Here is a 24,231-nt window from a genome sequence, read left to right as displayed (position 1 = left end):
TGAAAAACTTTTTTTTTTAGAAAAGGGTAAAATTGTAACTTTAGAAACTTTTTAACGCAATTAATGGCGAAAAGTATTGAAACATATATTTATATTTTTACTCAAAATAAATTTTAAAAAATTAAAAATTCAATGTATAACATTTTCTGTTGCGCAATTACTGGACACGTGACGTTTTTGCTACATTTATATTTTTAAAAAAAGTATAAAATCTTATCAACATCCAAATATTGAAAAAAAAACTTAATCTTTCGAAAAATAATTAGATAATATATCACGCAACTTCTTAACTTTGATGTTACAACTAAGTATGAAATATTACTTAATAATTTAATAGCTAAAGGAAAGAAACTTCAAATAAACAATGTTGGAGTGGCAAGTGTTGCAAATTCAACGGCCACTACTCCAATAATATACATAATTTTTACTCGTGCAATGATTCTACTTTTAAGAATAGTTAATAATTTGTTATTTATTAGTAATTTAAAAATAACTCAAATTTACTGTCCTCCAATATGCTTAGTTAGTATTCCTAACAGGTATAAAGTCTTTTGAAGGAAATTAAACATCGTAATTTTTCAATTTTTAATAATTTTGGATTTTGAAGAGTGATGCTTCGTCAAACTATAAAGAAAACTGATTGATGTATTTTTTACAAATTTTTCCTTTGTTGTCAGTAAAAAGAGAAGAAAAAAGTTTTTTTGTTGTTTTTTTAAACATTATCAAGTGAAGCAACAAAACCGGATCGAAGAAGGTCAAACGTTCTGAGGATAGCCGCAATGAAAATATTTTAATCCATCTTTAAATATTAAATATTACTGTAAATCTAATCCCTTAACTTTACTAAGTTAAATTAACTTTTAAAACTACTCAAAGGTCAAATACTTTAATAAGACGCTTTTGGCATAATTACTTCAATTCCCCGCCTTCTTCAGGTCAAATTCAGGTCTAATTTATAACCAAGAATGAGGACGCAAACAAGCCTTTCCTTTCATTTTCTGTGATGACTTTTACGGGTGAAATTATAGTAATTGGATACCGATAAAATGGCTAGCATAGGAACGAAAGTAAGTTTGCTTTTTATTATTATTTTGCATATTTTAATGTTTGTTAAAATTCTCAAAACATTAAATATTTGCATACTTGAATATTGGGAAAATATGTTTAGTCCAATAAAAAAATAATAATATAGCGTTGACTCATGTTTTATGGAAGGATAACATCAATGAAATCTTTGAAATATCATTACGAATATTTTTCACACTTTAAAATACTCATATAATATTCTTTTCATTTACTATTTGCAATTTAGCTAGTTAATTATACCAACAGTTTCCAATTTTTTTCGGCAATGGAACCCTAAATGATCTGTTTTTTTAAAGGTATAATGTAAATAAAGTATATAAGGACAATTGTAAACTTATTAACCAATGAAAGTTTATGATATTTTGAAAATATTTAATCGGAGGATTGAGAGGGTTGGTTGATACAAATCCCGCACCCGGCTCGCGCTGACTACAGTGTTGACGTGAAATATCCTCAGTGGTAGAAGGATCATGGGTTAAAGTCTCCTTGCTGCCAGGCTAACCATGGGTGGTTTTCGTGTTTTTTCCCTCCATAAAAAGCAAATGCAGGTTAGTGCCATCGAAAAGTCCCCCACGAAAGCAAATTTCTCCCAATACTTGATTCAAGAGTTTCCTTGTCTTCTGGATTGGATTCTAAATTTCAAGGTTACGGAATTGAACATAATAGACGTAAATTCAAAATTGGTTCGGCTGTTCAACGACGGTAATAAAATAACAATAAGAGGACTGAAGATTTTTTCTTCGTTATACCATTACGTTTTTGTTATGTATCTTAAATTATGTTTTATATCCGACCGTTTAATTCACAGTCTAAAAGCTGAATATACTCTAGTAATGAATTTGTTTTTGGTGTCTATCCATAAGATGAAACTTAATAAGCCGAATTATGGTTTTCGATTGAATGAAAACTTAAAAACAAGAACTGCTAGAAGTACTAAAAATGGTTATTAGCGAAACATATTTTTATATTAAGAAATTCGATTTGAAGAGGTTTATGGGAAATGATAGCTTAATTTTTTAAAAATAATAATTTCTGCAATTAATTTCCATTCCATATATTGTTATTCCAAAAAAAAAATTTCTTTAAATATTGTCACGTCTTTTTTACTGGTATTTTACCATGAATAATTTCATGGAGACAACTAAAATACAAGATGAATAATGGATTTTTAACTGAATCTAAAAGTTTCCGTTAATAATTACAAAAGGTTTCAAAATCGTTAAAAAATACTGTTTAAAAACATTCCTAATTAACAGAATCCCTTATAACTCCTTCACGAAATCCTATGGTACTGTGGAACCCTATTTGAAACCCTCTGGTCCAGACAACTGTATCGAATTTTGTTGTCCGTAAGAGATCATCAGTGACAAACTGTGCAATCTCTGTAATTTGGAACTATTCAGGGCACCAATTACGTAAGTGTTTTTGGAGAAATTCCGAATACCATTTTAGAGACATTAAATCATGAATTTCCTTCTATCTGGTATTTCAATTGGAAACTGAGTCTTTTTAAGTTTATGATTTTGTATGTGTTACAAATTGGTTGAAACTTTCATTGATTTTGAAGCAATCTGCACTGCAAAAAATATATCATATTATGGTAAAAAGTACCGGCACTCAGGGCGCCGATACTTCTTATAATATTCTACGAGAAAAATAGATATTACGGATGATGTACCCAAAAATAATTTGATCCAGAAGTTTTTGCAATGTAGAGCACCAGTTCAGTGATTTGAGAGCAATACAAATCCCATTTTAAAGCTTTTGGAGCCGTTTAAATCAATAATTATATACTATTTCGCATTTAAATTTTAATTCTTGCTAAAATTACTAAATTGCTAAACTTACTAAAATTATAAATTTTTAAATTGTGCAAAAATAAAAAGGGAAGAATATTTTTTTACAGAAAAATATATCTGATATTTAAATGAGAGATAATTTCAGCTGAAATAATAGGTGTTCTTAGATATTGCACGGATACAGTAAATTTTACACAAAATTATTTTACAGTAGTGTATAGAAGAACACCACTGAAAAATTTTAAATTTTTTTATTCCCCTTTTTTTTTTTTACAAAAACAGACTGTGATGTATTGACACGTGCGAATACTTCGTCTTATAAACGAAGCTCATATAAACAGTTAGATCCAGACCAGTGGCGTACGCAGAATTTTTTCAAGGGGGGTGTTCATAATTTTCTGAAACTACTATAAGAAATTCAAATCTGTAATAAAGCACTGTTATTTCCCTAATTTAGACAGCTAGAAAATTTTGACTTTTTATTTAGACAACATTGTTTAGTTAAATTTTGAATTGATTTTTTAAGTTTAAGAACATAATGTAATATCTTCTGAAAAAAGTCCAGTGTCATACGGGTGGAAAGTAACACTTTGAGGGCCACTTTCACATTCATCAGATTTTGTTATGCTAGAAACGTTTTCTTCAACGGAAGTATCACATTTCTGTACAACAGAAAAACTTACATTGGTACTAGATGCTGTCACCTCACTAATTTCAGATCGTGATTTTTTCTCAAAATAATTAAAAATTGCTAAATTCTTGTGTTAAAAATTGTTAAATCCTAAAGATCCAAGAACAGCAAATATATATATATATTGGCACAGAAATATCCGCTATGCTACGATCTCAAAGTTTCGAGCTGGAATGAATAACTTCAACGAGCACAGTATCTCCAATGGTATTGTTACTGATTTCTTCACTAGTCGAAATAGTGGCGACGACGGGTTCGGCGATTGAATGAACTTTTTGTTGAGATAAATCAAAACAGATTTAGCGACAAGCTCCGAAAGACAAGCGGCAGAGATAACTCTTAGTCTGACTAACTAACTCCACTGTACTCCGTTCCCCCTTTTATATAATTTTTCACCGCATCTCCAAAATTCTCGAATTGTCTCAAAGACGACAGAACGTCTAGGATTCCAGAATCATCGCGTAAAGACCTCGCGAATGACAGCCAGTCTCGAAAACTATACTGGCAGGACAGAAAGGAACCAGTCCGTAACAGTATCACGTGAATTTGGTTTCAAAAGTACAACCCTATTATAGTAAATGTTTTTTCAGTATTCTGAGAAATACCGTGAGAAAAAAAAGTAGGCATAAGGCAAATAAAAATATATAGTCTTAAAAAATAATAGCCCGCATAATTTCTACTAAAATTTTTATTTTTGCCATTTTGTCTGAGCTCAAGGGGGGTGTTTAAACCCCTAAACCCCTCCCTTGCGTGCGCCACTGATCTCGCATTTAAATTTTAAATCTTGCTAAAATGCCAAATTTACTAAAATTATAAATTTTTAAATTGTGCAGAAATAAAAAGGAAAGAATATTTTTATAGAAAAATAAATCTGATATTTAAATGAGTGATAATTTCAGTTTAAAGAATAGGTGTTCTTAGATTTTTGCACAAATGCAGTAAATTTTACACAAAATTATTTCACTGTAGTGTATAGATGAACACCACAGAAAAATTTTACATTTTTTTTATTTCCTTCATTTTTTACAGAAACAGTCTGTATTGTATAGACACGTGTGAATACTTCGTCCTATAAACGAAGCTCATATAAACAGCTAGATCCAGACTTTGCTTACTGATACGTGCATCGATATAATGTTATCAATATTATCAAACATAAGAACTTCTTCTATTTTCATACGCTAAACTTTAAATTTCCACAGCATGTGAAGAAAAGTTTCCTAAATCATACCAATTTTCACGTTTAAACTCTATTCAGTCTCAGATCACTGACATTTGAAATATTTTAATCATGAAATATATTCCTTTTGCCACATATATATATATTTTTTAAGAATTAATATTTAGGCTGTACGTACTGAAAATTAATTATTTTCATAGGGTCTGCAAATTGTGCAATTTAGAAACGGGTTACCTAATCCTTTCTACCTGTTCCTTAAAAAATACCATCCTCATAAAATATTGAGTATTTATGATTAAGTGAATAAGCAGACCATGCGTAACATAAAACAAGCACTTAATAGCAGAATAAAAAATGTGATTGAACTTTTGAACTGTTACAAGTATAGTAACAGTTTTCCAGTGGTGAAAATTCTGGATACTTTTGGAAATATTTATATGTTTATGCTTTTTAATTTGGTATCTTTACAGAAAATGTTACGTTTCACGTTTGATTTTTGATAGAATTCAGTATTAAATTCTCTTTAAATTGATATCAACGAGATTTTCATTTTGTGAAACGTGAGATTTTCTATAAGCGCACAAAATTAAAAAACATAAAAAATTCCGACAGTGTCCATGATTTTGATCACCAGAGTTCAAGTTTAACTTTTTAAGACTGCGTTACTTTTTTTAGGGGGTGGGGGATCAATAAACTTTCTTTTTTAATTCTTTAGAAATGGAAAATTGGTTCGGATAAAGCTTTCAACAATGAAGCCGCTAGGACAAACTGGTCTATCAAATCACATTACTAACCAATAATTACTACATCACTACTTAAATAACTAGAAGGCTCATCACTTAAATATTTTTCGCCACTTTCTCCTTCTTTGGAATAAGGGAAATTAATCCCATCATAAGAATATTAAATTTTATTAAATTTACTGGAATAATTTCGTATCTATCTGATTGATTCACGCATAAATTGAGATTTTTCTCCGACAAAAAAATAAGTTTAATTAAAAATTTATATCGAAGAATAGTTTATTCATTTTAAACACTATTCTTAAGGTTTAGCAGTCTTATTACAAGTCTCACTAACGAGATGAGAGATTTGATAATGGTTAAAAATTAGAAATAGCTCTAAGTCACTTTTCGACATTTAAAGTGCAGTTTAACACGTTCACGCCGGGGTGACCCACCGGTGGGTCACGCTAGATTGTCTCATCGGGCGGCGCACAGGAGTAAAAACTGGTAACCAATAAATTTCAATTTTTAGTTTTTTTTTCCGGGAATAATAAAAATCCATAACTACCAATTATTTTTAACGGGTGCAATTTTTATATTGAATTGCTTCTTCGCCGTGATAAATTTCCTTACAGTGAATTGTTATTGTTGAGAATAGATTAACTCCTCCCGAATATTATCTAATATTGAAATAGTTCTTCTACCAGTATTTTCTCTTTTCCGTCTCGCTTTCAAGCGCAACACCCGGCGTGAACGTGTTAAATGGCATGAAACAACCTGTTCAGTAGTTGAAGTTGATACGTTGTTATTAAATCATAACGGCACGATTTAGGAATGCATATTAGGTACGATTGAGGCAACTTTGTAAGGCTTTTAACATTCCAAGCCTGAAACATATAGATAGATAGCAAAAAAAACAAGCAGAACGTAACAGTATAAGATGCTTAACAATTATATGATAAATTAATTGAGAATCCTAACATTACTATAGTTCTGTTACATCCTTGCACGTGATGCTCAAAAATTACATTGCAAACTTATAAATCTGATTAATTTAAATAATAACTTAACTCAAAACGACTTGATTCTCTTGCAAGGATATAAATTGTTCTTTTTTCTTTTCATTTATATTTTTTGATCAATAAAATGTTTAATCCTGACTTAATAGCCATTTTCCTTTTAAAATATTGTTGACATTAAAGTACAATAAAAGTCCGTTTTAGCAACAATTTATTAAAGAGGATAAAAATATCGTTTAAGCCAGATTGTTATAAATAAGAATAATATCGTTAACAGTAAGAAATAAAGATCGTTATAAGTCGATAATGAATTCAAAAGTAGGAATGATTTGGTTCGCTCACATGAAAGTTACATTTTTGTCAATTTGCAAAGCTAATTTTAAAAAAGAATTCAATTAGCTCAGTAAAGTATACGTTAAACAAAAAACTTGTTCAGAATTTTTTTCTTCTTTTAAATGTAGAACCAATTTATGCACAAAAAAAATAGCCTATAGAATTATTGAAATTTCCAAACGTGTTCGCACTTTCCGAAGAGTGGCCGAGTAATAACCTTAAAAAACTTGACTTTAATGATCGAAAAAAAGACAAAAATGGAAATCAAAAGAAGGAAAACACCTGTCACAGTACTCAACTTCACGCGATGTTTCACAATTACTGACACTACTGTGTTTGCGAATACCTGATTCCAAATATACAATTAGAGTTCCTCTTACGACACACCGTTAACTTTAACCGTAGGTCATTTGTTAAATTGTTGTAAAATATGTCTTTCTCAATGAACGGCAAAAACGCGAATCAATCCTTGTTTAGCAGTAACATTGTACTTCAAATGAAGCTAACTACAATAGTAAGAGCATTATTTGTAACATGGCAAAGGTAAGAAATTCATTCAAAAAATAGAAAAGACTTTATCGCTATGTTTGATATTTCATTGTAATTTTATTTAGTGTTATTATTAATCTAGGTATGTTTAGTTTCTTTTTCCAATTAACTTTTTACAGTAAAATATTAAAACATATCAATATATGAAAAATAATTTTGAAAACGTTTGAAATTTGTAAGTTTTCTAATCCATTCTAGTGATTTTGATAGTATAGAAATATTATATTTTGTTATTATTTGAATGGAAAAAGAAGGAATAATTTATTTATTTAAACACTTAAAATATTTCACATTAGGTTACAATATAAATTTTTCTCATTTTAGTTAGAAATGTTTTAATATTATTGTTAAGCTAAGAACGCTATAACAACGCAATGTAAAAAATAAAAAAAAATATTGAATTTTTTCAAGAGTTCCATGATTCATTCTGTTGGCCACTTTAACCGTATGATAGGAGTTCCGTGGAACCCTAGGATTACAGGTTAGGATTTAGGTTCCAAAAGTTAGGATTTTTTAATCAATAATAATCATATTTAGATTCAATCAATAATCCTTAGTTTCAGTTGTTTATATGAACTTATTTAACCGATTCGATGGGTTATGATTAACTTATTTTCCTCATTTTAGCAAGAATTGCTTTAATATTATTGTTACGCTAATGAAGCTCAGATTCTTTTTCTATTATCTTTGTAAAACAACGCAATATAAAAAATAATAATAAAATATTGAATATTTTTTAAGAGTTCCATGATTCATTCTGTTGGTCATTTTAATCGTATGAAAGGACTTCCGTGGAACCCTAGGATTACAGGTTAGGATTTAGGTTCAAAAAGTTAGGATTTTTTAACCAATAATAATCATATTTAGATTCAATCAATAATCCTTAGTTTTAGTTGTTTATATGAACTTATTTAACCTATTCGATGGGTTATGATTAACTTATTTTCCTCGTTTTAGTAAGAAATGTTTTAATATTATTGTTACGCTAGTGAAGCTCAGATTCTTTTCCTATTATCTCTCTAAAACAACGCAATATAAACAATAATAATAACATATTGAATATTTTTAAGAGTTTCATGATTCATTCTGTTGGTCATTTTAACCTTATGAAAGGTGTTCCGTGGAAACCTAGGATTGCAGGTTAGAATTTAGGTTCCGAAAGTTTGGATTTTTTAACTAATAATAATTGTATTTAGATTCAATCAATAATACTTAGTTTCAGTTGCCTATATATGAACTTATTTATATAAAATGACAATGAAAAAAAACAGCTAAATTTAAACAAAATATATTTTATTCAACAAAAATAGATAGAATAAAATATTGAAAGGATATGTATTCATAAAAAAATTCAATATATATTTTTTTCAAACTTTTCAATTCAAAATAAAATAACTAAATTCAAGAATAAATAACGTTTCTCTTATAACTATTCTCAACTTTTATAAAAAGATGTTTTTTCAAAGCTAAAATTTGGCTTATTGTATTCATGTTCAGAATATGCATGCACCAACACCAAATTAATAATATTAAATATCTCATTCCTCAGATAAAATAGTTTAAAAATCATTATTTTTTTTTTTTGTTTAGTGTACACTGTAAAAAATTTCGGATAAAATTACGGTAAAATGTATCGGTTCCCAGAATGCCGATAAATTTTACGAGAAAAAAGCTGATATACCGTAATTTTTACAATATTTATCGTAGTTACGATAGCTGTTTAGTTAAAGCACTGAACTGTCATTGTGACGAACTGGGGTTCGATCCCCAGAGGCGGCTTCAAGTCCACTCAGCTTTAGATCGATGGGTACCAGCCTGTCTGGGAAGTAAAGGTGGTGTGACCAGAGCTGACCACATTGCCACATTCATGCCATTGGAACCTTAACCTCCATGATTCCCCTGGCCCACAACGGGCTGTTGCGGAAATGCTATTCATTGTGAAATCATTGAAGTTAAATAATTATTGCTGCAAAATATACGGAACAAAAGTTTAACGGCGAAACTGAATTTTACGATAAAGTTAATTTCACGAATGATTTATTCAGGGTTCCGGTACTTTTTACTGTTATTTGATTCGTAATTTTTTATAGTGTATTCACCACTAATGAACATTTTTTTTGCCTTGGTGTCGCCAAAAAAAACTCGATCATTCAGGGTTCGAATAAAAAAAAATGGGAAAAACTGATTTAGTCAATAGAAACTAAATATGCTTAATGTAATGTTATAACATGTATTTTATTATTTTTATCTTAAAATGTAAAAATTGAATAGAAAGCGACTTTATTGTGTTTAGTGTTTTTTCATTTAAAACTATATATTATCGATATTGTTTTACCTTTTTCGGCGATTCATTGAAATAAATACTTAACTCTTGAGAGACCGATGATGTTATATGAGCGGCATGCACTTTAACTTATATGGTCCAATGTGACCTATAAGGCGGCAAAAATTAATTTATTATTTTTATCCCTCTTATTGTTGTCATATTAACAATTAATTTAAAGTTTACTAGTCATCTAATCAAAATTAATTATCATAATTTTACCTCGCCGGAAAACTTGAAATACTTCCGAACCTTTAAGAATTAAAACTAATTAGATACGTTTATATTATCATTTGTATTGTGAGTTGTATTAACAAAGCAACGGAAAATATTTAAAAAAAATAGCATTTCTTCTTAGTTTTAAGTTGATTCATTCTTTTTTACATTCTCTTTCCCAATTTTCATGAAATTAAGACACAAAATTCATGCTATAATTCTAAAGAAATATTAATAATAATTTTTAAAGTGGATAAAGTAATAGTTGAATTTTTTTTCTGGGAACTTATAAAAAACTAAATATTGACAAAATTTATAATTTATCTTGAAATTTCTGGTGCAAATCAGAGGAAAAGAAGTATCAAATAGTTAAAATTTAAGTGAAGTGAAGATTTGCTTTAATTTTTGCTTTGAGTTTACTTAAAGAAACACTTGATAATTGAATATTTTATGGAAAACTTGTTTTTTTAGTAAAATTTGCCAATAAACATGCATTTTCTTTTTTAAAAAATTCTTTTTCATTGCTACTCTGGGAAAATAGTCTTGAAAGAAGCCTAAATTTTCTTGCTCTAACAATTGTTGCACACGAAGAAACAAATTTTGGTCAAATTACCGTAATAAATGGTAGTGACATTTATGATATAAAAAACCTATTTCTGCTTAGTAATAGCAAAATATGAGGTATTTAAAAAACTCATTTGGTAATTTTTCCGTTCATATGGTAATGGTTTTCCAGAAATTCTGGTTTTTAAAATTATAGTTCTTATAACCACAAATTTAGTAAAATGTACCAAATTGAATATAAAATCTAACCAAATAAATTATTTTTATGCCCTGCACTACGATATCATGATCAAATAATCGCATTTGATAATTTTATCGCTTTGTATAGACCATATTTTTACCAAATTAATTACCAAAACGCCCCATTAAAATTTACCGAGCATTCTGGTGTTCCCATATAGCAAGAAACAAATAGCATTGGCCCACAACGGGCTGTTGAGGAAATGCTATTTATTGTAAAATCACTGAATCACTATAAGTAAATAATTATTACTGTAAAATATTCGGAATACAATTTTAACGGTGAAAAGGGATTTTACGATAAAATTAGTTTTACGAATGATTCTTCCTGGGTGCCGGTATATTTTGATGTTCTCCTACTGCAAGAAATGCGGTAAATATTGCCATTTTCTAGTAATTTTGACTCTATTTTTTTTCTTCTTGTATAAACTTCAATTATAATATTTTGAGATAAAGTAAAGTATTTCAGCAACAGACCATTGTGGGCCAGGTGCTCATGAAAGATAAAGTTCCCCTCCAACAACATGATTGAAGTAACATTGTCAGCATTGCGTACAAGCCACATTTACTTTTTAGACTATCTGCAACTATTTTATTTGTAGCAGGGTGGGCATCAAGCCTTCACTGGGGATCGAACCCTAGTCCGACAAAATGACTGTTTATCGCTGCTCGTTATTAACAATTAACAAACTACTAAAATAAAAGCAATAAAATGTCTTTGATTTACTTTATGTGCCTAGAAAGACAAAAAAATGCAATAAAATTAATCAAATGAAACTACAAACAAGAACAAAAATTAAAATCGATAAGAAACTAATACTGTAATAAAAAATCCAGCCATGAGTAATAACAATGGATTAAGCACGCTTAATCCCAACAATTTTTAGGATATCCATTTAACATTGACAAGAAGAATAGTTTTTGAAATCCCGTGTTAAAACTACACTATCTGGAAGAAAGTGACGCGACAACTGTAAAGTTTGGTGGAGGAGGATTGATGGTATGGGCCTGTTTCTCCTGGTATGGCGCTGGCCCACTGGTGAAGGTTGATGGTATGATGAATGCCGATGGATACTGTGATATTCTCGACAACCATGTCCTTCCTACCATGCGGGCAATGTACGGTATGGATGATTGCTTGTATCAAGACGACAACGCAAGATCCCAAGTTGCAAGGAGGACTCTTGATTGGTATGTGAACAACAACGTTAAACGCATGGAGTGGCCGGCGCAGAGCCCTGATCTTAACCCAATTGAACATCTCTGGGACGAATTGGACCGTCGGTTGAGGGCCTGCACCCCACTCCCCAAAAGCAAGCATGAACTATGGAACTTCCTGTTAAACATTTGGAAGGAAATTCCTCTTGCCACTATGGCTAATTTAGTGGAAAGCATGCCCAGAAGGGTTGCAGCTGTGATCGCAGCCAAAGGAGGCCCTACCTCCTATTAATTTTGATAAATATGGGTTTATGTCGTTATAGTGTCGTGTCCCGTCACTTTCTTCCAAATAGTGTAGTTCCATAGCCTTTAATTGAAAAAATACCATTTTAAAAAATATTTGCAAAATAAACAATATGTTTAGATACTAAATAAAAATGGACATAACATTAAAAAAAAAAAAATTCTATGTGTACTGTCTTGTCCAAGTTTCTACCAAATATCTCGTGAGGTAATAAATAAATAAAAATATATGCAAGAAAACTTCTCTATAGGAAATCTTATGAACCGCTGTTTAGAGGGTTCAACTTAACTTTTCATTTTGCTTCGCTGCGCAAAAACTGCAATCCTTAAAACTCTGAAATTACGATGGCGTGTAGAAAAGTGTACAGGGATTACGATGAAATAAAAAAAATTGACGTTCGAGTTCAAAAATTATTTGCTGTTAAATTTATAGTAAAATATATCATGCAAGTCACTCTACACAGTTAGAAATTTCTAAGAAAAAAATAGTTAAAAAACAATTAATTTAATTGTTATTTTACGATATTCAACCGAAAAAGACAAATAACTATAAAAAGATGGTAACTGTGAGAAAAGTCGTTTATTGACTATTGAAAACTGGAGGCTAACCCATGTGATAAGGATTAAGAATTAATATGCAAATATCTAATAAACGTAGAGCAGTGTTTCCCAAACTTATGACTTTTCTGTACCTTTTCTAAATTTTTCGTAACGCTGTGTACCACTAATTAAAAAATGAATGTGTTTTTTACTATAAGAAATTGCACAAAAGTTAAAAATCTCAACTGGCTGTTGACCCCACTAATTATTAACTGTTAACTCTGCAAAAAATAGCCAATAGAAAAATGCGTAATGGTAAATTTTCATGGCTAGCTTTGTTTTCAAATAAAATTTTCTGAAATTTTCGTTTGTTGTAAGATATTTCGCATAAGAACGCGTACCCCAGCTAAACTGTTCCCGTTCCCATGGGGGTACGCGTACCACACTTTGGGAAACACTGACGTAGAGTAATAAGAAAGTGAATACCTTGTGAAGTCACTTAATTCCTTGCAGTTCAGTGCATACTTCAGCCGAGAGGACTAATCTGTCAATCTTAAGACCGGTTGAACGGGGGTTCGAATACCAGATTTAATACCACAATATTTCCTCCATTCCTTCAACATCAAAGGACTTTACAGTGTCCTGCCCTCGTCAACTGGATACTCTAGACCAGGGGTGGCGAACCTTTATACACCAACGTGCCATTTTTTCTAAAAAATTGTTTAATAAAATCACAGACGTGCCGTCAAATAATTTTGACTTCATGATTATTGGGAAAATAATAATACTTAATACTATAAACTCAAAACTCTTTATTTACATTGAAAAGAAAATGCATTTTGCAATGTCTCAGTTATACGCGTAATTCAACTTAAAGTAGCATCTGTAGGACTTCAATTATTGCAGATTAAATGACAAATAACTTATATTAGGTTGTAAAATATTAGTTTAAGCAGGACTGTTGATTTTTTGCTAGTTATTTATTGTTAGCTTGTTTTTTATGGTTATTAATTGTTCTTTTAGCATTAATTGTTTATTTTTTTATTAATAATTGCTTATTATTTTGTTTGTTTTTTGTGAATTTTAATTTAATTGTTACATATGCCTCATAGTGTGTGACATTTGTGTAATAACAATTCAGAGTGCGATAACAATTGTGATCGGTGGCGTGCCCAAAATATTGTGTGGCGTGCCATAAATGGCACGCGTGCCATTGGTTCGCCATCCCTGCTCTAGACTATTGAAAAACGAAACTTTCATTCATGCATAGGTGACAGCACACCAGAACTGCTTAACACAAAAATGTCTTGTATTTCTTATCTCTCACAATAGATGGCACCACCAGGCGAACTAATTAGACAGCATTCCATGGTTCACAGGTGTTGGCGCTCATGCGCGTCAGCGCCCCAACCGGCAGAAGATTTTGTAACTTCCACAATAACAGACGGCTCTCATGTAGCTCCGTCTAATTAAAAATAAAACTTTGAAATCGCATTTAGTGATAATTAAAATAAATAAAAATAAATCAACTCTTTTTTTGAAAGAGTGGTCAGTCTTATAAATTTTTCTTTTCAACAGGACAAAACATAACTTAACCACTAACTCCTCCTAACTCCATTAATCATTGCCTAACATAACAGAACTCCAATATCCAATTAAACTTCATTTCTACCGTTTCAAAACCATGCTAGTTGTAAATAATTGCAAAACCGTATAATTTTGAATTCAAGGTTTTTTTAACCATACCTATTGTAATTGGTTTCAAAGAAGGTGAATAAACGTTCCTAACTATAAACTGTTTGCTCATTTGGATAAAAAGTTTGTTACCGATTTTTTACCGCAGTTTTGGAGTAAAAAATCTAACTGTGTGCACTGAAACAAAAGGTTTCTCAAAAAAAAATAGCTCCAAGGCAAATATAATCGATTTTGAAAACTCCATGCTCTCATTATTGAGAGCAGTATTATGCTCAAAATTTAAACAGCATATACATTACAACATCATATTTGAGCGAGTTACTATTCTCAATAATTAGAATATGGTGTTTTTAAATTCAATTACATTAGTTTCAGATCTATTTCGAAAAATGTTTGCTCAATTTTGAGAAATCTTTTTGGGGGGTCATTTTTGTTTATAAACTTAAAATAGTTCCAATTGGTACGAAAGCCGTGGAAATTTTAAATGCCTTTTTCATAAATGTTTTTTCATTTTATTTTTTTGCTTTAAATATTGATTATTTATCCATTCTTGTAAAAAAATTAGTTTTCTCTCTGGAAATAAGTGAATAAAAATTCTTATGACTGAAGTTCCGAATATTGTATCTTACATATTTATGTGCTACTGCCTACATGTCTTAAGATGATAAAATGTTTTTAAATGCTTCTAAAACATATATTTTCTTCTTTTTTCTAATTCTAGATAGTTCAGTTTTGGTCAGACTTCGTGAGAGTCATACTGACTCTGACATGGCCTATATCAGATTATGTCTTGGATTTTATTTACCAAATCTTCATGGGTAAAACAAAAGTCCTACCTCCAATTGACAATAGAATTCTTCTTATGCCGGCCACAAAACTAGCAGAAAAAATTCGTCGAAAACAGGTAAAATTTTTTGCTGTGTAAGAGCTTTAATTTTGAATGAGATACCTGCAAGCGTCGTATTGTGGATATCTCTATCCTGATTGGTTGCTAAAATGCTGCATTTGTTTACGTTATCAACTGTTCGTTCCATTCCATTTCGAGTAAGCCAAGACTGTCGTGTGTCAATTCTCTTAAGCGACACATTCTATATTTGCAAAACCAGGAATAGTAGGTTCGCATAAACATACACTAACTATTCCATTTTAAAACAACTGAGAAATACATTATTCTTCCTCAGTCATGCTTTATGTTTAATAAATACTTATGCTCCGTCTACTATATTTCAATTTACTTAACACAAAACAGGCATGAAACCACGTAGAACAAAAACAAACTTATTATGCATCGAGGTTCCCAGGTACACAAAACAAAAATATATCACCTTTACTATAAAATGCATAACAAATGATAAATCTAAGTTAAGTAAAAGTCGCAGACGAGAAAGAATTATATTTCAATAAATAAGATGTGCGATGCATTTGATTAACTTCACATTAACTAACATTCTAAATTTTGAGGAGAAACGTAGCACGCCATTTGACTTTAACACGCCATTTTGTTTGTAAACGATCAGCTGGCGCTGAGGTCATAGGTCAGGTGACCATGTATCAGTCTTCTTCTCCAGTTGCAAGTACCCAATTCTTTAGTTCAAACAGATTAATTCCATCGATTGTAATTTGTATAATTTCATTTCGAACAATTTCTTTTTACCATTAGAGAATATATACAAATATTAGTTGTCATAAAGTTTAATCTCCGATATAATTTATTAGTTGATTACTTATATTAGTTGAATTTTAATATAAACTGAGGTATTTTAGTTTCTAGAATAATTATCACGGACAGATTTCATGAAAAACTATTCACAATTCGTTTATCGAACTCACAACTTAAAAAATCTCTTATTTTATGAGAAAATATAATTGTTTTGTAACGGAATAAAAAGCTCGAATCTTTAATATTTAGTTTTGACTTGATTAAAAGCTTCATTCGCTTCAAAAATTTGCAAATTAGAAATAATTGTCGACATGTTTCAATCGCTCGAAAACAGACACCCATTTTCAAGAGTTGCCAGGCGAGAATGAAAAGAAATAAAAGTGATTTAAAATATAAAACGTAAAAGTGCCAACGAAGAACAGAAAAGGGTAAGAAACAAAACTAGGAAAAACCACAGTAGCCGAGAGAGAAAAAAAGATTTTTAAAAAAACAGAACAAGAAAAACCACACTGACCAAGAGGAGCAAATCAGGATAAAATGCGTTTCAAATCTGTTTTATTCAATTTAGGCTTAATTCTTTTTACATTTAACGAATTTTATTTCGCAGAGTAAAATATTTATTAAAGATCGATACCGAATATACATTAGCTTACATACCATTTTGAACAATATTACTTCCAGTAAACTAACTTTATTTCAGGGATTTTATTAAAAATTAGTTTCTACTCTAAGTTAAGTTTCTACTCTAAGTTCCAGTCTGTAAATTTTTTTGCAGTCAATTTATTCCGCTTTGTAAATTATTTACATCATGAATACAGTTAAAATTAACTGCTACTTTAACTTGTAATTTGGATTTAAATCCTCTCAGTAACCAATTGTCATAAAAGGTTTGAACAAACTTCTCCAATTTATATTTTGGCATTCACCAATTTAACTCTTTATTGAATATTTACTATAAGCAATTGTTGTTAAAAAGATTAAAATGGATAGATTTTTTTTCAGTTATCATGTGAAGAAGTTATGAAAGTTTACATCGAACGATCAAAACAAATTCATCCGTTCATAAATGCAGTTGTGGACGAAAGATACGATGAAGCACTAAAAGAAGCTCAAGCAGTGGATGAATTTCTGTCCACTTCAAAGAAATCAGTGGATGACATAGCAAAAGACACCCCACTTTTAGGAGTACCATTTTCATGTAAAGAAGCCATTGGAGTCAAAGGTAAATCAAAATTATTTTAATAGATATCCAAGCCAGTAAATTTATTAAAAAGCTACTCATTGTGATTGGTTTGTTAAATTTGAGCACCATTTTGACACTCGGAAAAAAGGGCTTTTGTTTATCTGTCCATATTTATTAAGCTAATATTAAGTTTAAAAGAAAAGCATATGATTTTTTTCAGTTATTCAGCGTATTTCAAAGAGCTAATGATGGAAATTATTTGAAACAAAAACATACGAACGAACAAATTCATAGACATAGCAGGCACGCGAAATTTTAATAGATAAATATGTGAACATTAATACTGAAATTTCAATTAAGTATTAAAATTAATTAAAAATTTGTTCCATTTATGCTTAATAACATATCATACGCACTTAAATATTTTAAGAATCTACTGGCACAGCGAAAGTTCTCGTATAAATCAAGTATTATATTTTAATAAATTGAATATACCAGAAAGGAAAATTGTTTTCGAAAATGTTTTTCTTGTTGTCAGAAACAATGTTACGACAAACTTTCACAGGAGGTAGGGTACATGAGAAAGATTGAGAAGTAGGAATGTTTTTTTAACTACTAATGTTTTTCGAAATCGCTAATTAATTTCATATTCAATTAATAATCCGTTATTTATTTAACATTTCTGTTATTTTCATGAAATTATCAGAGCAGCAACTCCTCATGGCAATTTCTCTTTCACTTACATCTTTAATTTAAAATTTAAAGTATTGAAAAATGTGTGTTCGGCACCAGCTGATCGTTCATGAACAAGATGGCGTGTTAAAGCCGAGCTATGTTTCTTTATATAGGTTAGAATATTAATCAGAGTGAAATTAATTTAATACAGCACAGTACAGTACATCGAATTTGTTAAAATATAATTGTTTCTCGCCTGCGTCTCTTACTTAATTTAAATTTATTATTTGTTTATGCATTTTCTTGTAATCGTGATATCTTTTTGTTTTGTGTTCCTGACAACTTGGATGCAGAATTAGTTTATCTATGTTCTACGTGGTTTCGTGCTTGTCTTTGCTCTAAATAAGATATATATAGTGAAAAAATTAAAATCTTTGTGAAAGAATATGGAATGTGTCACTTAACAGAAATGATACTTGACGGACTTGGCTCAGTCGAAATAGAAAGAACAGTTTTTATGCAAATGCCGCGTAAGCAAATGCCACGTTTCAACAACCAATCAGGATCGAAATACCCATCCTACGTCACTTGCAGGTATCCCATTGCTGAAAAATTTTCTCAAAATATCAAGAGGCGAACAATTTGCGGAAAGCTTGCAATGGGATATTAATCCTACCACAATCTTATCAACAATATTTGCATTTTTATATTTTAAATAATATTCTTTAGCTTTAGAAGCTTTTTGGTTTACTCTTGGTTAATCTAAATTCCCTTTTTTCTGCACTTTGAATTTTCAAACTATGTGAAACTGAATTGGGCACGAAGTATTTCTCTTACTGTATGGCGTCCTCTTAAAAAGCATTCTTAATTTTTAAAAAATAAAAAATAAATAAATAAAAAATAAAAAAAGCACGATTTCCATGTAAACCATGGGCTCCATGTAAACCACGTACTATTTAACCAGTGGAAATTTCAGATACTTTTAAGTAACGATCTCCAAACCACGGGCAGCGGACCGGTGCTGGTTCGTGGATCAAAAGGTACCAGACCGCCCAAGGAACATTAACTTATTTCTATTTTATTTACTGTAGTGTGTTTCTCTCTGATTCATATGACTTTCCATGGACGAGAGAGGTTAGTCGGGAGTTGAGGCATATCACCTATCCAGCGTACGTAACTGTTATTTTATTTTGAAGGCATGCTTAAATGCAATAAATTAAAATTATAAAATCAAAAGAATCTAAAATATAAACAATCAACGTCTTTCCCCTTACGAGAAAAGGTAAGATTATCAAACTTTGACCGGTCCCCGATCATAAAAAGTTTGGGGAGCATTGTCTTAAAGTACCTATATAGAAATATTACTTAAGAACTAGAAATAATTAAACTCTAGAAATAATACTATTTGATGTAGAAATGTTATTTTGAAAAACGTTTGGCCTATCACAATAGAGCCCTAAGTCTTCATTTTTAAAAATACAAACATCTTTTGAGAAAGATATAATAAGCAACAACTATATCATAAAGTAATTGATAACTAATGAGTAATATAATTCAATTTGGTGATTGATCAAAATTGCAACATCAACCAACCTTCAAGAGGAAATTTTAACCTTGTCCTCAGGAAATTCAATCAACAAGCCTGTAATTCATTCATACAATGAAGCAATTAAAATGACCGATAATTTGCTGGTGTTCATTACCTTTCTCTTTTCTCAAAGCCTCACGCATCAGGATTTATGTAGGTCAAAAGTAAAATATGCTTTTAAAAAAAGCTTATTCTTTTTTTAACGAGCTTTTTAAAGTTTAACTGAAACATGTTATTTACACTTATAGTTAATGTGTATAGTTCTCATTTGTTGTTTAGATTATGAGTAACTAACTTTATTACTTAAAGCAAAAAAGATTAACCTGTCCTTGTGTGGTCAATAAAGCGTTATAAATTGACAATCATTTTCTTTATGTTATTAGTTTCGATAAGGTTAAAGTGTTTTAAAAAAATTGAAAGAAAGGGCTTTCGAATAGAATTATTCGACAACTAATTCAAAGCTCACTATTAAAACAAACGCGTACCATTTATTTTGCATTTAATAAATTTAATTTCTTTCAGGGCTCGAAAAACCGCCCGTCCGCCCGTCCTCGGCGGTCAAAAATTTCCCGCGGACAACAAATTTCTCGAATCCAGCGTCCGCGCGGACGGCCATTTTCCCGTTAATGTCCGTGATACATTTTCAATTTTTGTTATCTTACAAGAGTCTAGCGCCTCACTTCTAAAATGACCCTCTAATCTCGAAATACAGCAACATGTTGCGCATAGTGGAATTGATGTTTTCTGTGTCTGTATGAACGTACAAAACAACACATTACTTACTGGTCTTAAACAAGAAGCGTTAAACGCATTTANATTAAAATGACCGATAATTTGCTGGTGTTCATTACCTTTCTCTTTTCTCAAAGCCTCACGCATCAGGATTTATGTAGGTCAAAAGTAAAATATGCTTTTAAAAAAAGCTTATTCTTTTTTTAACGAGCTTTTTAAAGTTTAACTGAAACATGTTATTTACACTTATAGTTAATGTGTATAGTTCTCATTTGTTGTTTAGATTATGAGTAACTAACTTTATTACTTAAAGCAAAAAAGATTAGCCTGTCCTTGTGTGGTCAATAAAGCGTTATAAATTGACAATCATTTTCTTTATGTTATTAGTTTCGAAAAAGTTAAAGTGCTTTAAAAAAATTGAAAGAAAGGGCTTTCGTATAGAATTATTCGACAACTAATTCAAATCTCACTATTAAAACAAACGCGTACCCATGTATTTTGCATTTAATAAGTTTAATTTCTTTATTGTTTTTTTTTCACTTGAATAAATAAATCCTAATATTAAAAAAAAATGAATGAGTATTGAATATCTTTTCTTCAGTGTAACATATTACAAAAAGAACAATAAATAGTCAAAAATTTGGAATGGTTTTAATTTTGTAAGCGATTGTTTGTTACAATATAAACCAATTTTCGAGTTTGTATTTTAAAAAAGAATTATGAATAAAATATATTGTGTATGTAGAGGCTCTTTGAAGTAAATGCATGTCATAATACATTTAGTACCTTTTTTTAGCATTATTCCTAATATATACATATTCTGTCATTGAATAAATAAATTATGATACTAAAAAAATGAATAAGTATTAAATATCGTTTCTTCAGTTTGATACATAAAAAAATAACTATCAATAGTCAAAAATCTGAACTTGTTTCTATTTTGGAAGTGATTGTTTGCTACAATCTAAAACCAATTTTCAAGTTCGTTATAAAAAATGAATTATGAATTAGTTATATTGTGTTTATCAAGGTTCTTTGAAGTAAATCCATGTCACAATACGTTTAGTACTTCTTTTAACATTATTCAATGAAGCAATAACATTACGAATCTTTTTTTATTAATGGCAGAAACTGTAAAAGCAGCAACAAAAAATTTTGTTTTTGATAAAGGTCGAAACATGAAATACTTGGCTAATTCTTACACCCTTAAAAAAGAAGTCTAAAACTTCGGATTGTATTTATAATACATCATCAATAGTCATCATAACTTCGTTCTTTTAGTAAAATTATATTTTTTTAAAAATAAATTCTTTAAAAGATACGAGGCGCATCCAGAAAGTAAGTTTCCCTATTTTTTTTAAAAAAAATAACTCATACTTTCAGGAACATATTTCTAGGCAACAAGTACAGTAATGTTTCAGCTATTTTTTAACATAGCCACCACCAGAATTGAGACACTTGTCGTATCGTGGGATCAATTTTTGTATCCCTCTGTCGTAGAACTCTGCCGCCTGTGAATGGAATCAGCGTGTGACAGACGTCTTCAGTTCTTCGTTGTTGCCAAAACGCTCACCGGAGGACAGGAATTTCTTGAGGTGCAATAAAACGGGAAAATCGCTGGGAGTAAGATCAGGGCTGTAGGGTGGATGATCAAACAACTCCAAGCCAAATTTCGTCAAAACAGCAAATGTGCGTCGAGCAGTATGTGGACGAGCATTGTCATGGAGAAGCACAACACCAAACAAACAAATAAAAACAAATAAAGAAATACGCTCATGGCGAAAGCCTCGAAAGTTGCAGGAAGTTAGAATTTTCTGAATATTCACTAAAATTGGAACAACTTTATGCCTCTGCTCATCCCAAAAATTTCATCAATATTTGAGTTTTTATTATTTTTTTCATTTGATTTGCATTTTAAACAAAACTACATATCTTATTGATATTAGGTTTTTATGCTTAAATTTGTTTTGATTGAAAATAGTTGTCGATTCCTACAAAAGGATGTGTAGATTAAAAAAAAAGTTTTACATTTTTTTAAATACATTAAATTACATGTTCTGTTATTACGTTGAACAAAACACTTCAGTTTCACTATAAGTGCATGCCTAACTACAAAAAACCCTAGTACTATTATGTTTCTAATGTTACCAGTAGATGTACTTATTTTTGGCCCTTTAAAAAATAATTTAACACATCGAAGAAAACATTGCTTTTTAATTTCAGAAAAGTTGCTGATCTCTGTCCTATTGTATATACGGCATTAAATGAATATTTTTCATAACAAGAACTCAACATTTTTAATATATACCAACTCAATAATATATATTTCTTTAACAATAAATCGTTCGTTTTTTAAGGTGTTACATACTTCCTTCATCCATTCAGAGTATTACATGCTTCCCTTATCCACTTAAAGTGTTACATACTACCTTCATCCGTACAAACTATTACACGCCCCCTTCATTCATTCAAAACATTACACGCCTCCTTCATTCACTCAAAACATTACACGGCTCCTTCAACCATTAAAAGTGTTATATACTTCCTTCATCCATTCAAAGTATTACATGTTTTCTTCAACCACTTAAATTGTCACTTGCCTCCTTCATTCATTCAAAGTATTACATGCCTTCTTCATCTACTCAAAGTGTTACACGCCTCTTAATCCATTCAAAACATTACATGATTCCTTCATTCATTCAAAACATTACATGCCTCCTTCATTTACTCAAAACATTACACGGCTCCTTCAACCATTAAAAGTGTTATATACTTCCTTCATCCATTCAAAGTATTACATGTTTTCTTCAACCACTTAAAGTGTCACTTGCCTCCTTCATTCATTCAAAGTATTACGTTCCTTCTTCATCTACTCAAAGTGTCACACGCCTCTTTATCCATTCAAAACATTACATGCCACCGTCAATCATTCAAAGTGTTGAATACTTCCTTCATCCATTCAAAACACTATATACCTCTTTATTTATTCTCTAACATTTAGACTAATATTTTTAATTCTATTCCCACTAGATCTTCTAATTACTCTTGGGATGGTATGCTTCAAGACTCGTAGAGCTGAAAAGGACTCTGACGCTGCTGCTTTGTACAGAAAAGCTGGCGCTATACCCTTGACAATCACAAATATTCCAGAATCTTGCATGTGGTGGGAAAGTGCCAATCATGTTTATGGTATGACGAAGAATCCATACGACAATGCAAGAACAGTTGGTGGCAGTTCTGGTATGAAATTACTTTTAATTTCATCCAATTTGCTCGCAATTGCATGAAACAAATTATTAGACATGAAACGCACTCGTTATCATAAATCAAGGAAAAAAATCACGAAAAGGGCTGAAACTCAAAAAGCTACCCATAGAGTTTAATGAAATTGGCACACGTTATAGATCACATAATAATGTATAAAACAACGTAAAAAGACAGCTATTATGTTGCAGAAATTAGAATTTGGTAGTTCTTGGCTGAACCTTCTTTATGTGAACCTGTGGTAAGAAATTATTGCCTAAGTCTATAAACCACAGATGGACTCACATTTCTGGCCACTTCTATCTGACTTTGTTCTTCCTCTCGTCTTCCAATAGATCTCCATCACATTTCTTCGAACAAATGATGCCTTAAGACTATTGCTTTAAATTGGTTATCTCAAATTTCTAATTTCAAAAACGCAGCAAAATTTACAGGCTTCATATAAAATATGCCACTCATGATCATTGCAGATGTCATTTCATTGCAGCACCGTTAGTTAACATAATGGAGATTTACTTAGCAACTCTTATTTGACAATATATTCAAATTTCATTGAAATAGGCTAATTTTTGGGAGAGTTGTCGCTATTTTTGTAGTCTTTCCTTTATTTATAATAACCAGTGTGAATAATCCCAATAAACTAAAGTCGAAAGATGTGCTTGACCACGCAAAAACTTAATAAACTGTAAAAATTATTAAGATGGAAAA

General features: G+C 30.5%; 1 protein-coding gene across 1 annotated transcript in view; it reads left to right on the top strand.

Moving 5' to 3' along the window:
• Positions 1-731: 731 nt before the first annotated feature.
• Positions 732-24,231, top strand: part of LOC107438919 (uncharacterized) — a 67,466-nt gene continuing 43,966 nt past the window's right edge. The window contains exons 1-4 of the mRNA XM_043046557.2: positions 732-1,067; positions 15,143-15,325; positions 17,084-17,303; positions 23,290-23,499. Of these exons, the coding sequence (XP_042902491.2) occupies positions 1,047-1,067; positions 15,143-15,325; positions 17,084-17,303; positions 23,290-23,499 (634 nt within the window). The 5' untranslated portion in view covers positions 732-1,046. The remainder of the gene's footprint in view (positions 1,068-15,142; positions 15,326-17,083; positions 17,304-23,289; positions 23,500-24,231) is intronic.

The sequence above is a fragment of the Parasteatoda tepidariorum genome, chromosome 9, assembly GCF_043381705.1.
Source record: "Parasteatoda tepidariorum isolate YZ-2023 chromosome 9, CAS_Ptep_4.0, whole genome shotgun sequence".
Taxonomy (NCBI): domain Eukaryota; kingdom Metazoa; phylum Arthropoda; class Arachnida; order Araneae; family Theridiidae; genus Parasteatoda; species Parasteatoda tepidariorum.
The sequence above is the reverse complement of the archived record's forward strand: the minus strand, read 5'-3'. Positions and strand labels throughout refer to the sequence as shown.